Below are 15221 nucleotides of genomic sequence, written 5' to 3' on the forward strand. Positions count from 1 at the left end.
TCAGCATGTATTTACATGTTTTAAATACATATGTTAATCACACAAGATTAAAGAAAGCTGTTTGGGTGTTTTACTTTCAGGCAGTCTTGCACTTCCTTCTCCAGTAGTTTAAAATTGTCCCTACTTCTACAACACCTTATTTCCTGTTAATTCCCTTAATGACTGACATGATTTACAACCAGCCAAACCCAAAGTCATTACTGAGGCAAACTGAACGTGAAATTGAAACAGTAATAATACTACCTGAAAGTAAGTCATACAAAATGAGAAATTTCTTTTTTTTTTAGTATTATACCAGAGATGATTTTGAAAAAATACGTGTTTGTTTTAACATGTTCTTATTTCAAAACTATTATTATGTTGTTTACAGAAATGTACCCCTCCCCGTGTGAAACGACACACTGCACCTCCTACAATCTACAGAGGCAGACGGAGTGTTAAAACACTGACAGAGTGCAAGTGCTATGTAGGTACACACATATATAACCAATTTAATAACATGTTTTTTTTTTGTTTTTTTTAAAGAGCAATAACAATACATTTACCTATAGTACTTATAATGGTTTTCCTAAGCATATAGCAAAGTGTAAGCATAGTGAATGTATGGTAAAGCACAGGTAAGCATTATAAACCAAGAGAAGTGATATATATATATAAACAAACAAACAAACCATGGTAAATTCATAGTATAACTGTGGGGAAAAGCAACTGCTCAAAATATAGTGCTTATTTATTCAATATTCTCTTTAGCTGGGCAGTTATTTGAGTAAGGGCACCTATTAGAGAAAGGCACTAATATATATATATATATATATATATATATATATATATATATATATATATATATATATATATAGTAATGTATTTAGACCATTTCAGCCGGCGTCTGTGTTGTTCTTCAGATAAGTCTCTCTCTCTCTCTCTCTCTTGGAGGAGGAGGATTGTGGGATCATGGGAGGGGCTTGTGTGGAGTGAGTGGTGTGTACTGTGTGCATGAGTAAAACTTTTACTGAAGTTATATTCATTTTGTACACGTTTAGTTTTATTTATTTATTTGTATTATTTAATTTGAGTTTTTTCTCCTGATTTGGAGCCGCTATGGGTTCCAAATTGGGAGGTTTTGGGTCGCTGACCCGCAGGCACGGATTTAAATGTATTCCAGACAGTTCAGTAACAGTGGAGGAGTGTTTGTTAGCTGTCGGGGAAAAAATAGGGTATGGAAATATAAACTCTGCTGCAAGAATGAATAAAGCCATCTTGTTTTTCTTAGTAGTGAACTGTTAGTGAACAGGATTGTTGAAGAAGGTTTGTCAGCGTTTTACCTTTAGCTTCCCCTGTCACTAAAGTTATCCTTTCAAACGTCCCGCCTTTCATTAAAGATGAGTTGATTATTAATGAGCTGCTAAGATACGGAAAAATAATGTCCCCAATTAAACCTATTTTACTCGGGTGTAAAAACCCAGATGTTAAGCATGTCATGTCTTTTAGGAGACAAGTTTTTGTATTATTGAATGACCCCAACTCGTCTATTGAAGTTGTGTGGACTTTCAATATTGACGGTAGTAATTATGTTATATTTGCCAGCACAGAATCAATGAAATGTTTTCATTGTGGAGGACAAGGACACCTTAGAAGGGCTTGCCCTCATAAAATAATGATACTGAGAATAATAAGGCAAGAGAGCCAGCAAGTGGGGAGGACGGAGTCTCTGAGACAGCACCAGGGGCTGAGCAGCAAACGCAGCCGCCAGCGCAGACAGTGAGACCCGAGCCGGCACCTCGACTGAAGCAGGGGATCGGTGCGGAGGTTAATGAAAACAATAAAGAAACAGTGAATACCCCTGATGACTCAGGTTTACAACTGGTTGAAAAAAAGAGGAAAAGACGTGTGGCCATCCCAGGAAAGGTAGCCGAAGAAGGGCAGTCTGTCTGGGATTCTGAGACGCTCTCTCAGGGCAGCGGTGCTGCTGCAGCTCAGAGCTCCGGGACAGGAGATCAAGGTAAAGCTGGATTTCAGCTTAGACCTGCGATAACCCCGCGTTCAGGGAAGAAGGGTAACAGCGGTGCTGCAGTTCAGTCCAGCGCTGAGACATCCTCCAGATCAGAGGACCTGTTGCCGGATACAGTAGCTGTGGATGACGCTGAAGAATCTGAAGAGGAGTCGGTGATTTCAGAGATGGATGATGGAGGAGAGCTCTCTGACTCCTTGGTGCTGCTCGATGAGGCTCTGCCCAAGCTGTCTGGTAAGAGTAAAATTTATCCAGTTGATACGATATCAGCGTTTTTAGATAAAACCAAAGGGAAAAGGGGAACTGATTTAACAGTTCTTTCCTAATATCCAGCTTTTTATCTACTCTGCAAAAATAGCCATGAGAAAAGCTACGTTAGAGGAGCTAGACCAAAAGAAACGGTATTGTTTAAAAAAAGTAATATGCCAGTGCCTTGTCTCTGCAAGAAAGTTGTTGAATGATAACAAACCGAAGACATATTAATGGATTATTTACTAAGACATTTTAATATAGTTTTTTGTTTTTGCTTTTGCTTTCTTTGAGACTTATTTCAAATAGCTACTTTTAATATAAATGGTTGTAGGAGTGTCAATAAAAGAGCACATATATTTCATTGTATCACACAGAAGAGAGTGAATGTGATGTTTTTACAGGAAACGCATACAGACAGTATGAATGAGAGTGAGTGGCTGAGCGAGTGGAAGGGGCGGGGCGTCTTTAGTCACAGTTCTAGTGTCAGTGCTGGAGTAGCTGTGCTGTTCTCCCCGGGGCTGCAAATAGATATTTTATCAGTTAGTGAGGAAATCCAAGGGCGCCTTTTAAAAATAGAAACGTTTTTTAAAGGCACTGAGATGTTTTTTATCAATTTATATGCACCAAATGAGGGCAGGGAAAAAGTTTTATTTTTTTTTTAAATTAAATCAGGTTTTATCTAATTGTAATCCTGCACATATGATTTTAGTGGGGGGTGATTTTAATTGTACAGAACATTTTATTATGGATAGTAATCATGAAGAGCCACATCCCCAGTCTTCAAAATAACTGTCTGCTGTTTTAAAAGTTCAAAGCCTGGTTGATGTCTGGAGGAATTTATACCCCAGAGTAAAGCAGTACACTTGGGTTAAAATCAATAATAATAATCAGATATCAAAAGCGCGACTAGATAGATTGTACTGCACTAAACAAAATCTTAATCAGATTTTTAAGAGCAATATCATTCCCACTATGTTCTGATCACCACTGTGTGTTGCTTACCATTTGCCTGCCTTCTGCTCAAAGTCATATTGGCATTTTAATACTAAATTTTTGGAAGACAAACAGTTCTTAGATCTTTTTAAAGCATTTTGGGTCTCCTGGATGCAGCAGAGTATGAAATATAGTAGTATACAACAGTGGTGGGACATTGGAAAAATAAAAATTAAAAATTTCTGTCAGCAATATACTTTAAATACAACCAGGGTTTTGAACCAGACAGTTGAAGAGCTAGAGAGAGAGATATTGAGAATAGAAACAAAAATTACTCTCGATAGTGATGAAAACATCTTCCAGTCTCTGAGATAGAAAAGAGAAACTCTGAGCAGCCTACTGGAGGAAAGAGTGAAGGGGTCCCTCATCCGCTCTCGTTTCACACAGCTAAAGGACATGGATGCACCCACCAAATTCTTTTTCAATTTAGAGAAGAAGGTGGAGAGTAAGCAGCTGTTTTGTGTGCGTCTGCCCTGTGGGAAAGAGGTGCACAGTAAAGAAGATATTAACAGAGCAGCTGTGTATTTCTACACCCAGCTGTTTAGTGCCGAGCCCTGTGATGAGGAGCAAATCGCTTTACTGCACCAGGACCTGCCCAGCTTGTCTCAAGAAGAACAGCGCCCCCTAGAAGCCTGTTTGAAAATGCAGGAGCTGACGGAGGCAGTCACTCAGCTGTCACCAGGAAAAGCCCCTGGGATTGATGGCCTTCAGGCAGAGTTTTATATAAAACTCTGGCCAGTGATTGAGGAAGACCTTTTCCAGGTTTTACAAGAGTGCATTAGAGAAGGAGAGCTGCCTTTGAGCTGTCGTCGGGCTGTGATTACACTGTTGTCAAAAAAAGGAGATCTAAAAGAACTTAAGAAGCCCCGCCTCACTTTTATGTTCGGATTATAAAATATTTTCAAAAGCCTTGGCCAATAGACTGAGGGAATGTATTCACACCGTGGTTCATCAAGACCAGTCATACTGCATTCCTGGAAGGATAATATTTGATAATATATATTTAATTCGAGACTTTTTAACTGCTAGAAATCTTTTTAATCTTGATTTGGGGATTATTTCTCTAGATCAAGAAAAAGCATTTGATAGGGTGGATCACAAATATCTTGTTAAAACATTACAATCTTTTGGTTTTGGTCCTAATTTCATTTCTTTTATTTCCCTGTTATATAAAAATGTTTTTAGTGTTTTGAAAAGTAATAATAGCTTGAGCCGTCCATTTCCAGCGTACAGAGGGATTCGCCAGGGATGCTCCCTGTCAGGCATGTTATATGCCCTCTCTATTGAACCTCTGCTTTGTCAGCTTAGGAGTAAACTGGCTGGGCTGAGAATACCTTTTACACGTAATGCTCCTCCAGTCAAATTGTCTGCCTATGCTGATGACGTTAATGTTTTCATCACCAGTCATGCTGATGTGTCAGCACTGAGAGACAGTTTGGATATTTTTCAGAAAGCCTCATCGGCCACGGTGAACTGGGGAAAGTGCAGCACATTCCTGTCAGGGGAGTGGCGTGGAGCCGGCGCTCCCTCAGCCATTGCGCTGGGGGAGGACTGGGATCAAGGTTCTGGGAGTCTATTTGGGAGAACGGCAGTGTGAATCCAAGAATTGGGAGGTTTTAACAGAAAAGGTTAAGGGAAGGCTGCAGCGTTGGTGGTGGCTGATACCTCAGTTCTCATACAAGGGGAGAGTTCTTGTGATCAACAGTCTGGTGGCCTCCACGCTGTGGCACTGGCTGGTGTGCCTGGATCCTCCCCCAGGGCTGATAAATGAGATAAACAAGGTGTGTTGGTGCAGTCAGAGCTGATAGTCTGATGAAGGCACTGGCATATGACTCATGCCCCATGAAACGAAGATATCTGTATTTAAAAAAAAAAGAAAAAAAATGTCCTTGTATGCACTATATACTGAGCATCAAAAGAAACTTATCACTTATATTTGAGCATCAAAATAAACGTATCACTTATATTTGATCATCAAAAGAAACGTATCACTTATAACTGGGGTTCCCTTTCAAGTAAAAAATAACCATCAAGGTATGGGAACAGTGTACCCAAGCCATCGCGAGGGAGGATTCTCGGCAGTAGGACAGACTTACGTCATAACGCAACTGCGTAGGCAATACATATACGCATATGCGAAGCCACGCCTCAGCGTCTATGTTCGCAATGACACCTGTCCTAAGGTGGAATAGTCAACACCATATTATCAACCACTCTATATGTCCGCATCCTGAGGCGTCATAGAGTGTAGCACAGATGCTCCAAATAGTGGAGCAGAGGAATCCAGTACATTCAACCAGTAAAACCTCGTAAAAGTATGTGGTGTAGCCCAACTGGCTGCAGCGCAAATGTCAGACACCGGCACCTGTTTGCCTCATAGTGTTATATTGACCGTACAACGACTGTTTGCCTCACAGTCAATATAACACCTCAATGCCCGCACGGGGCAGAGCATGTGTAACCGTTCTTCCTCTGGGGAAGAAAAAGGAGGAGGATGGAACGCCATCAACTCCACTGGTTGGTTCATATGAAACGGGGATATGACCTTGAGTAAAAAGGCTGGATTTGGATGCATGGAGACTTTAGAACCGTCTCCTGCGAAACGAGTACATGATGAATGCACTGATAGTACATGTAACTCGCCCACGCATTTGGCTGATACCACTGATAGCAAAAACACGGTTTTCATAGACACGAGCTTCATATCCACACTGTGGAGAGGCACAAACGGTGCCTTGGTAAGGGCTTCTAGCACCACGTCCAGGCTCCATGACAGTAAACTGGTCGTCCTAGGAGGTCGCAAGCGTCTTGCGCCTTTTAGGAACTGAGATGCCAGAAAATGGCAACCTAGTGATAAACCGTCAATGTGTACATGGCAAGCCAATATGGCGGCTAAATACACCTTAAGTGTAGAGGGAGATTTCCCTTCATCTAACAGTTTCTGTAGAAACTGTAATATTACTGCCATAGGGCAGGATATTGGGTCATGGCCCTCAGCCAGACACCAATCTTGAAACAACTGCCATTTGTACGTATATTGCGACCTAGTAGAGGGTGCTCTGGCACTCTGAATGGCCGAAATCACCGCCGTCGAAAGCCCTAAGGCTGACAGGCGCTCCCGCTCAGGGGCCAAGTCCATAGCTGCATGAGCTTGGGGTTCGGGTACCATAGCCCTCCTTGGGCTTGGGATAATAGGTCCGCTCGCAGAGGGAGCTCCCTCGGGTGACCATGCAACAACTGCACCAGACTCGGGAGCCATATTCTCCGAGGCCACTGAGGAGCGATCAGAATCACTGTCGCTTGCTCTACCCTGACTTTCTCTAAGAAGGCGGGGAGCATCGGAATCGGTGGAAATGCATATAGGAGCCCTGGCGGCCATTCGTGAGCCAGTGCATCGACTCCTAGGGGGCTGTCGAGGTCCTCCACCGAGAACCATAGGGGGCAGTGCGTGGTCTCTCGCGAAGCGAAGAGATCTACTTGCGCTGTGCCGAACCATTCCCAGATGCGCTCTACCACCTGAGGGTGAAGACGCCATTCGCCCGCAAGAGGGCCTCCTCTGGATAGGAGATCCGCTGCGTAATTGACTCTGCCCGGTAGGTGAACCACATGCAGAGAGGTTCAATGCAGTTGTGCCCATAGCAACATCCGTGTTACCATCCGGTGAAGACCAGGGGACCGCAAGCCACCCTGGCTTTTGATATACGCCACAACCGTGGTGTTGTCTGACCGCACTAACACATGCTTGCCTAGAAGCACTGGCAAGAATTGTCGAAGGGCGAGGTCCACCACTCTGAGTTCCAGAGCATTGATGTGGGCTGACCTCCAGGGTCCTGACCACACTCCACGGGTCCCTGTCCCGTTCCAGACTGCTTCCCAACCTTGGCTGGAAGCGTCGGTCGTGATAACTTCCCTCTGGAAGATGGGACCCAAGCGTACGCCCTAGCGGATGTTCGACGGAACTTTCCACCAGCGCAGTGCCTCCCAGCATGTTTGGGATACCCTCAACCTGTGGTGTTTGTCGCTCCGCGGATCCAACGTGAAGGCATTGAACCAGGCCTGTAGAGGTCTCTGGTGTAGTAAGCCCAAGGGAAGGGCTTGCGAGGCGGCAGCCATCAACCCCAGCATGCGCTGACACAGCTCCATGCTGACGTTTCTCTCAACCTGAATAGGGAGAGACACCGCTCCATCGAGGCAACTCTTTGTGTCGACAGGGTCGCTTCCATGGACACTGAGTCCAGATGCAGAACCAAGAATTCGGTCTGTTGGCTCGGCACGAGGCGGCTCTTTTCTGAATTGACCTTCAGACCTAGCCGCTGAAGATGGTCTGTAACCATCACTGTGTGCTGTGCCAACTGCTCCTTCGACTGCGCGCAGACGAGCCAGTTATCCAGATAGTTCAGTAGTCGGACGCCTTGAGCTCGTAAAGGAGCTAGAATGGCATCCATACATTTCGAAAAGGTTCGAGGAGCTAGTGACAAGCTGAATGGAAGGGCACAAAACTCGTAAACCCTGCCCTGAAATGCGAACCCCAGATACTTCCTGTGACCCGGGCAGAGGGGAACGTGAAAGTACGCATCTGTCAGGTCCACGGTGGTGAACCAGTCGCCATGTCGGACTGACTGGATGATGTGCCTGTGCTTAAGCATCCTGAAGAATAACACCTGCAGGTATTTGTTCAGTACTCGCAGATCTAGAATAGGACAGAGCCCGTCGTCCTTCTTGGGCACCAGGAAGTATTTGGAATAGAACCCCTGGTCGATTAGAGCAGGGTCTACTTCTTGAATGGCATGCTTCCTGAGCAATGCCTGTATTTCCGCAATCATAGCTGAGGACTGAACCGAGTCCTTCACTGCAGTTACCACCACTCCCCGAAAGGGCGTGGCCTGCTACCTCCTCTAGGGCGCCACCCTCCTCGCTGCGGTCTTACAAACACAAGTTAGCCGCGCGCTGATGCACCGGAAGGGGAGGCTTTATTACCCCGTGGTTGCGCCTGCTGCTGTGGCGGTGTCCTGCGCCACTGGTGTTCCTGTGGCCGCTTTGGCTGGAGCGGCTTATTTGGCCACATCCTTGCCATTTGCTGCGACGCCTCACAGGGGCAGAGGCCGGGGCCCCCCAGGTGGACTGCACCTCCTTGATAAAATCTGGGAATGCCGGTAGCATCCTGGATTGAAGGGGCTGAGCTGATGGCGACTTGAAAAGGGAATGCCGTGGTAGCTCTAACATAGGCCACTCAACGCCCAAGTGGCGGGTTGCCCTTTCCACCACTGACCACAAAGGATCATTAGTGTCCAGTACTTCAGGGTCGATCTCCTGCCCAGAGTGCTGGGAGGCCACCTCGGCCTCTATGCTGTCCACTTCCAGCAGAGGCTCCGCGTCGGATGCGTTTCTTGAGACCGCATCTATGTCCCACACCTCTTGAGGTTAAACCTGAGAGACTGGTGAAGGAACCACTGGCTGGTTAGCGATGGGCACGGTCGGCTGTTCTGGGACCCGGGGTGCCACGTGCGCTTAGGTCATGAGGAGGGATTGTTGCCCCATCATGACCTCCATAAACTGTGACATCTTGGAGGCGAGCTCCGCCATCCCCAATCTGTCTTGGTTTCACCTGTCTTGACGAGGGGAACGAGAGCGCCTCCTACGGCGACGCGATCTAGATCGCGACCTAGACTCCCGACGGGGGTGTACTCCTCGAGGGGAGGGGCTGCGCGTTCCTGAGCATGTCTAGCTGGGGACCTCTGACCAGCTATAAGCTAGGAGGAGGGGCTCCTGGAGAGCTGCAGCCTCACTGGCAGAGTCATTACAGATGACGGCGGGGCCGAGACTGTATGGGATGACCCCGAAGATGGAGATGCCCTCTTGCGAAGGGTGTGTGTTTGAAACCCAGCAGAGATGGCAGTATGCCTTATCCGTCAAGGCGGATGCAGCATGCTCCAGTCCCAGACACGCTACACAATCGTCGTGCAGGTCGCTGGCAGGCAATTTAGCCTGACAGGTCACGCAACGATGAAAGCCCGACATGGTGCGTCGATGCGGCAAGCACCGATCACCGAGTACTATCGCTTTGAGTGACGAACGCCGAGCACCGTAGGTGCGTGCGTTGAGGTTCGAGCACCGAATGCCGAAGCGTCGAACACTGCGGTGCGTGTGTCAAGCACCGAGTATCGAGCGCCGAGCATTGAGCACCGAGGGTGCGTGCGTCAATCGCGGAGCGTCGAGCGCCGAAGCGTTAAGCGCCGAGCACTGAAGTGCGTGCGTTGAGCACTGAGTGTCGAGCACCAAGCGTCGAGCGCCAAAGCGTTGAGCACCGAGCTTCGAGCGCAGAGCACCGAAGGTGCGTGCGTCGGTGGAAAGTGCACCGAGCGTCGAGCACCAAAGTGTCGAGCGTCGAGCACCGAGTCCCAAGTGCAGACGCGCTAAGTACCAAGCGCTGAAGCGCTGCACCAAGCGCCGAAGCGCTGACACCAAAAGCGCCGGAGCGCAAGTACCGAGCATAGACGCTAGCACAGATGCCTAGGCGTCAGCTGACCTGCAGAGCGGAGACGCTAAGTGCTGGTACAGTGTCTTGGGTGCTGTGCAATACCTACCTGTTGGTACTGGGGAATTGTACTTTGTGGTCGTCTTCCTCTGTATAGTGAATGGGAAAAAGTTTTTTTTTTTTTGGACGCTGCAGCAAACTATACAATTATACAATAAGGGAGTTGTAAGGAATAAACATACAGCTACCACGTGGCAAGATTTTAACGCACTGCAGTAAATAACACTGTAGTGCAGGCTCACACACACACGGTCTAGCAAGACCGAGGCGGCAGTGTACGCGCGTGGCCCAAGGCCAACGCACAACATGTCCTTAAAATAATATATATAATATATATATACATATATATATATATATATATATATATATATATATATATATATATATATATATATATATTAATTTTGCAAAAAAAAAACCAAAACACACAACAACAATAATTTATTAATTAAATAAACAGAGGAAAGACGAGAGACCACGAAAAAAAGAAACGCAATTCCGAAGCAAAGCGTGAAGGAAAATATAAATGTAATACAATTATATAATCCTAACAAAGAGAAAAATAACAATAATAATAACTGTAAAGAGTATAACTGAAATAAACTCGGAGAAGGGGAATTACCAGCTTCTCAAGCCTAGGCTTATTGAGTACAATCAGTTAGATAAGCTCTATGTCCTACTGCTACTGATGCTGAAGGCAAAAGAGGAAATGTGTCTCTGTGCCCTGCGTATAGTAAGCTCCCAGGGGGGGCGGGCTTACGGGGCAGCTCGCACAGAGGACTATCGGCAGCTTTGCTATAAAAGCTCAGCCAATCCCTACTGCCTGACGGCAATATCCCATACCTTGATGGTTATTTTCGACTTGAAAGGGAACTCAAATTGATTTAAAGTAATTTGCATTTGTCCACCACTAGAGGGAACCCTTGACCAACATCTGGCATTTGATTCATTATCATGGTGAGCAGATATTTTGCTACAGCACTACTTCAAAGTTAAAACAAAAAAGCTTTATGTTTGATAGCAATTCCTGATTTTTAGTTTTTGTGATTTATAACAATTTCATATGTTATTTGAGATGTCTCTTATTAGCAGTTCTCTTATCCAAACTGCACATTGACATGTATAAAATAAGACACTCTACCCACAACATATTAACTTATTTATACTCTACAGTAGATAAAACAAGGGAAGACTCGTCAGTGGTGTATTGTTTTAACTATCAAAACAACTGCATAGTATTGACTGCTTTGACGGACCCAGACTAGAACTAATCTTGAATTACGTTACCAATGGTTAGGTAAGGTTGCCCAAGATTAGTGCTATTAGTCTGTGAAACAATCCACTTAATATTGTTGCCCTAAGATTCTTAGTGATTCTCAGACCTCTTTCCACTATATTGTATTGCATTTCGGGAAGGAGGTCTATACCCCTGTGTGTAAACCCCTAGCAGGAGTTAAAGAGCAACAGTATTCGATGGTGATTATATAAACTACTACAATATAAACTATTTAAATACAGAATGAACATTTTAGGTCAGATTCAAGAAGTTTAAAGAAGACAAGCAGTAAAGTCTATTTCATTGAATTATGTTCAACACAATCATAGCTATATAGCATAAAGATTTTGATCATATTATTATTATTTGTTTATTTAGCAGACACCCTTATCCAAGGCGACTTACAGAGACTAGGGTGTGTGAACTATGCATCAACTGCAGAGTCACTTATAACTACGTCTCACCCAAAAGACGGAGCACAAGGAGGTTAAGTGACTTGCTCAGAGTCACACAATGAGTCAGTGGCTGAGGTGGGATTTGAACCGGGGACCTCTTGGTTACAAACCCTTTTCTTTAACCACTGGACCACACAGCCTCCTATAATCACATTGCTTTGCAATGCTGGCACATAATAGCTTTAGTATTCTTAAAGCATTCAAGCATTAGTATTGAGCTCCAAAGCACATCTGTTAACCCCATGTGAAAGTGGCTGAGAGAATTCAATACCTGCAGAAAGACGCCTCATAAAAGATGTGGATGACTATATAATGTTGCCTTGGATAGTATAAAGCAGTTGAGTCATTGCCAATCACAAATAACTTTTGTAGTATGAAAACAGCATGTCTTTTTGTGATCTATTATTTTCGCCATATACCTGTAAATATATCACGTTCCTTAACTCTCACTCATTGTACATCTGGGAAGTGTCTTTTTACATGGGCAAAACTGACTTTACTGATAAACATTAACTCACTATTACACAGCACTAAGATATATATCATAGGCAACAAAATAAAAAATGTTTCATGAGCTGCTGTGTAATGTATCATATCCTATGATAGTTAATAGTTAATATATATATATACAGGTAGTGGACAAAAAAATGGAAACACCAATGTAAAGTCACTTAATAGGGCGCTGGGCCACTATGGTATCCCACTCTGTGGAGTTCTCGGCAGACTGTTTTTGATGAAACTGCCTGCTTGCGCCCTAGATTGAAATTTGCAATCAATTGATCTGCAGTTGCTCGCCTGTTTTGCTTTGCACTTCGAATTAATGCACGGATATCACAATCCTGGAGTATGCGCTTCCGCCCACTGTTGCCCTTTGCTGATGATGTCTTTCCCTCAGAGTTCCATGCCGACATCACCATAGACATCATTGCTTGTGAAACATCAGCAAGTTGAGCTGTCTTGGTCACTGAAGCTCCTGCCAAACGTGCCCCAACAATCACCTCTCTTTCAAAGTCACTGAGGTTTCCTCTTGCAGCCATGCTAGCCATAATTATAGGCAACCAGGCCTGTCCAGCATTTTTATACATGACCCTAAGCATGCTGGGATGTTATTTGCTTAATTAACGCATGAGCCACACCTGTGTGGAAGCCCTTGCTTTCAATATACTTGGTGTCCCTCATGTTTCCATTTTTTTAGTCCACTACCTGTATATATATATATATATATATATATATATATATATATATATATATATATATATATATATATATATATATATTATCTTCTTATATCTCTTCTTTGTAGGACAAGATCGAACTACTTCGTGCAAACGAGCCTCGGCAAGGTTTCACTGGCGCTGTTGTGAAGGTATGTTAATTTAAATAATTTACATGATTTGTCTTTGCAAAGGTCGGGTTTCTCTGTATGCTGATTAGCTGTTTATGAAGTATTGGTTTGGCACGGTATCATTGCAAAGCTGATAGTGTGATTGCAGAGCTGATCTTGTCCTGTTCATTTAGCTCAGTTTACCTCAGTTGTTTTATTTTCATTTCCCTTGCTAGTATACAATGTTCACCCTGTGGTCTTGTGTTTTATCCACTCAGACTGTTATCTCCTCGGAAAGCTATGGCCAAAGGTTTTGCATCACCTTATAGAAAAAATTTTGCTTCATAAAGTTGAATGAAACCTGCTGAATAATGTTTTACGTTAACAGATTGAATTACATACTGCTTTGTAGTATTCCATATACTAAATGAAAAAATGACAAATTGAATAATATGACATTTTGAAATCTAACATGAAATACTGTACTACTATTAGGGCTTCTGGTAGACTTTTGCGATATTATTTTGTAGTTTCTTTGATTACATGATGTTAAATAAAATATCTAAATCATGTTCATATAGTTTCTCAATCCTAAAATTCTAGGTGATGCAAAACTTTTGGCCATAGCTGTACACACAGTACACCGTTCAGCATTCTTCAGTGTTCTGTAGTTCTTACTTTAACATTATGGGCAAAAATTGTTTTAACAGTCAAACTAGCAAGAAACTGCTTGAAACGGCTTCAAATATATTTGAAATGTGTCACTAATTTGTGGGACTAAATCAAAGTTATTCCTCTTCTGACATTTCAATTCTTGAATGACTTTTGGTGTACCTCACGGTCATAAGTCATATTTGAAATAATCACCACAAATATGTAAAAGCCTAATGGCGATTTATGACATTCGTTTGTGTTTTCCAAGACAGTTCCCTTAACGAGGTATCCATGGATACAAACACGATGGTTTCAGCAGTTCATCGACAGAGAGTGATTAGTTTAAATTGCTGGTATGACTGAGGAAAACAAATGCAGAGATGGCTTTTGACAGTGGGAGCGAGACAGAAAACAGTGACTTATCTGAATCTAATCCTAATGAAACAGAACACAGAAATATAGAAATAAAGCAGAGATACATCCTCATTTTCAAATACGTTGTTTTTCTTTTTTCCTTTACTTTTTATGTACACCAACAAGGGAGGCTTATATTTAAATAGCTTATCTATGCTCATTTCAATGCCCCAGTCAATAGAATAATATGCCACCTGATGTGTCACTTTGTTTAAACATTTTACAACTGATGATATGATAAGTGGATTCCCTCAACCATTCACTTGCATTGGGATTCCAAATTATGGATTTCTGCAATAAAAGGACACTACAGTTTCTATAGACAAAAAATACAGAGTTCCATTGCCAGCATAGCACAGGAGCTTTGGTTGAAGACCTAACTGACTTTGAGTATACATTATTATTATTATTTTGTTTATTTAGCAGACACCTTTATCCAAAGCGACTTACAGAGACTAGGGTGTGTGAACTATGCATCAGCTGCAGAGTCACTTACATCTCACCCGAAAGACGGAGCACAAGGAGGTTAGGTGACTTGCTCAGGGTCACACAAAGAGTCAGTGGCTGAGGTGGGATTTGAACTAGGGACCTCCTGGTTACAAGCCCTTTTCTTTAACCACTGGACCACACAGTCTCCTACATGGAGACAACCTCTCCTTATATGCCTGATGTCTTTTACACTTGATATACTTGATATAATGCTAACAGTTCATTAGTACAGTAAGCTGTACAAAGAGAAAATAGTAGGCAGATGGTGTGTGCTTGTCTTGACAAATGTGTGAAAAATTACTCATTGAAAGCTTCAAGTGCAAACAAGATGGCTACCAGGAAAATGTTACTTGAGTGTTTACCATGCTAGCCAGTTAATTTCCCTCTGTGTAAACATCTCTTTGTATTCCTGCTGTAAAGTGTGTTGTTTGCACAAGATGCAGAGTCATGGAAAACAGTTCACAACCTTGATCACAATGGTCAGGCTGACAGGCTGTCCTTGTAATTAGCTTTTCCTGTTGATTCTAGCAAGATCCAACTCTATATAATGTGACCACAGAGGGCTGAAGTGTTTGAGCATGTTAATAGAGAGGAGTTCAGTGTTTGTATTCCTCTGCCATGAAATGAAAATGTGGCTCTACACCAGTGGAAGCTGGTGGCCAGAGAAAATGGTGAAGCAGAAAAAAGGCAGAGGGCTCAGTGTCCCCTTAAGCTCCCAGTAGCAGTAGAATCTTATTATTATATTCAGACTGACAACACTTTTCATATTATTATTATTATTATTATTATTATTATTATTATTATTGTAAACTTGTGTGTTA

The 15221-nt window shown here is 43.4% G+C and overlaps 1 protein-coding gene across 4 annotated transcripts in view; it reads left to right on the forward strand.

The window, feature by feature from the left end:
* LOC117402716 (uncharacterized) overlaps nt 1–15221 on the forward strand; it is an 86232-nt gene that overhangs the window by 1407 nt on the left and 69604 nt on the right. For 3 of the 4 annotated variants that reach the window (XM_059024418.1, XM_034004115.3, XM_059024420.1), the window contains exons 2-3: nt 371–466; nt 12823–12885. In XM_059024418.1, the coding sequence (XP_058880401.1) occupies nt 371–466; nt 12823–12885 (159 nt within the window). Of the gene's footprint in view, nt 1–370; nt 467–980; nt 2243–12822; nt 12886–15221 lie in introns of those variants that run through there. The other variant, XM_059024419.1, reaches the window with a different exon arrangement.

The sequence above is a fragment of the Acipenser ruthenus genome, chromosome 5 (genome assembly GCF_902713425.1).
Source record: "Acipenser ruthenus chromosome 5, fAciRut3.2 maternal haplotype, whole genome shotgun sequence".
Lineage (NCBI taxonomy): Eukaryota > Metazoa > Chordata > Actinopteri > Acipenseriformes > Acipenseridae > Acipenser > Acipenser ruthenus.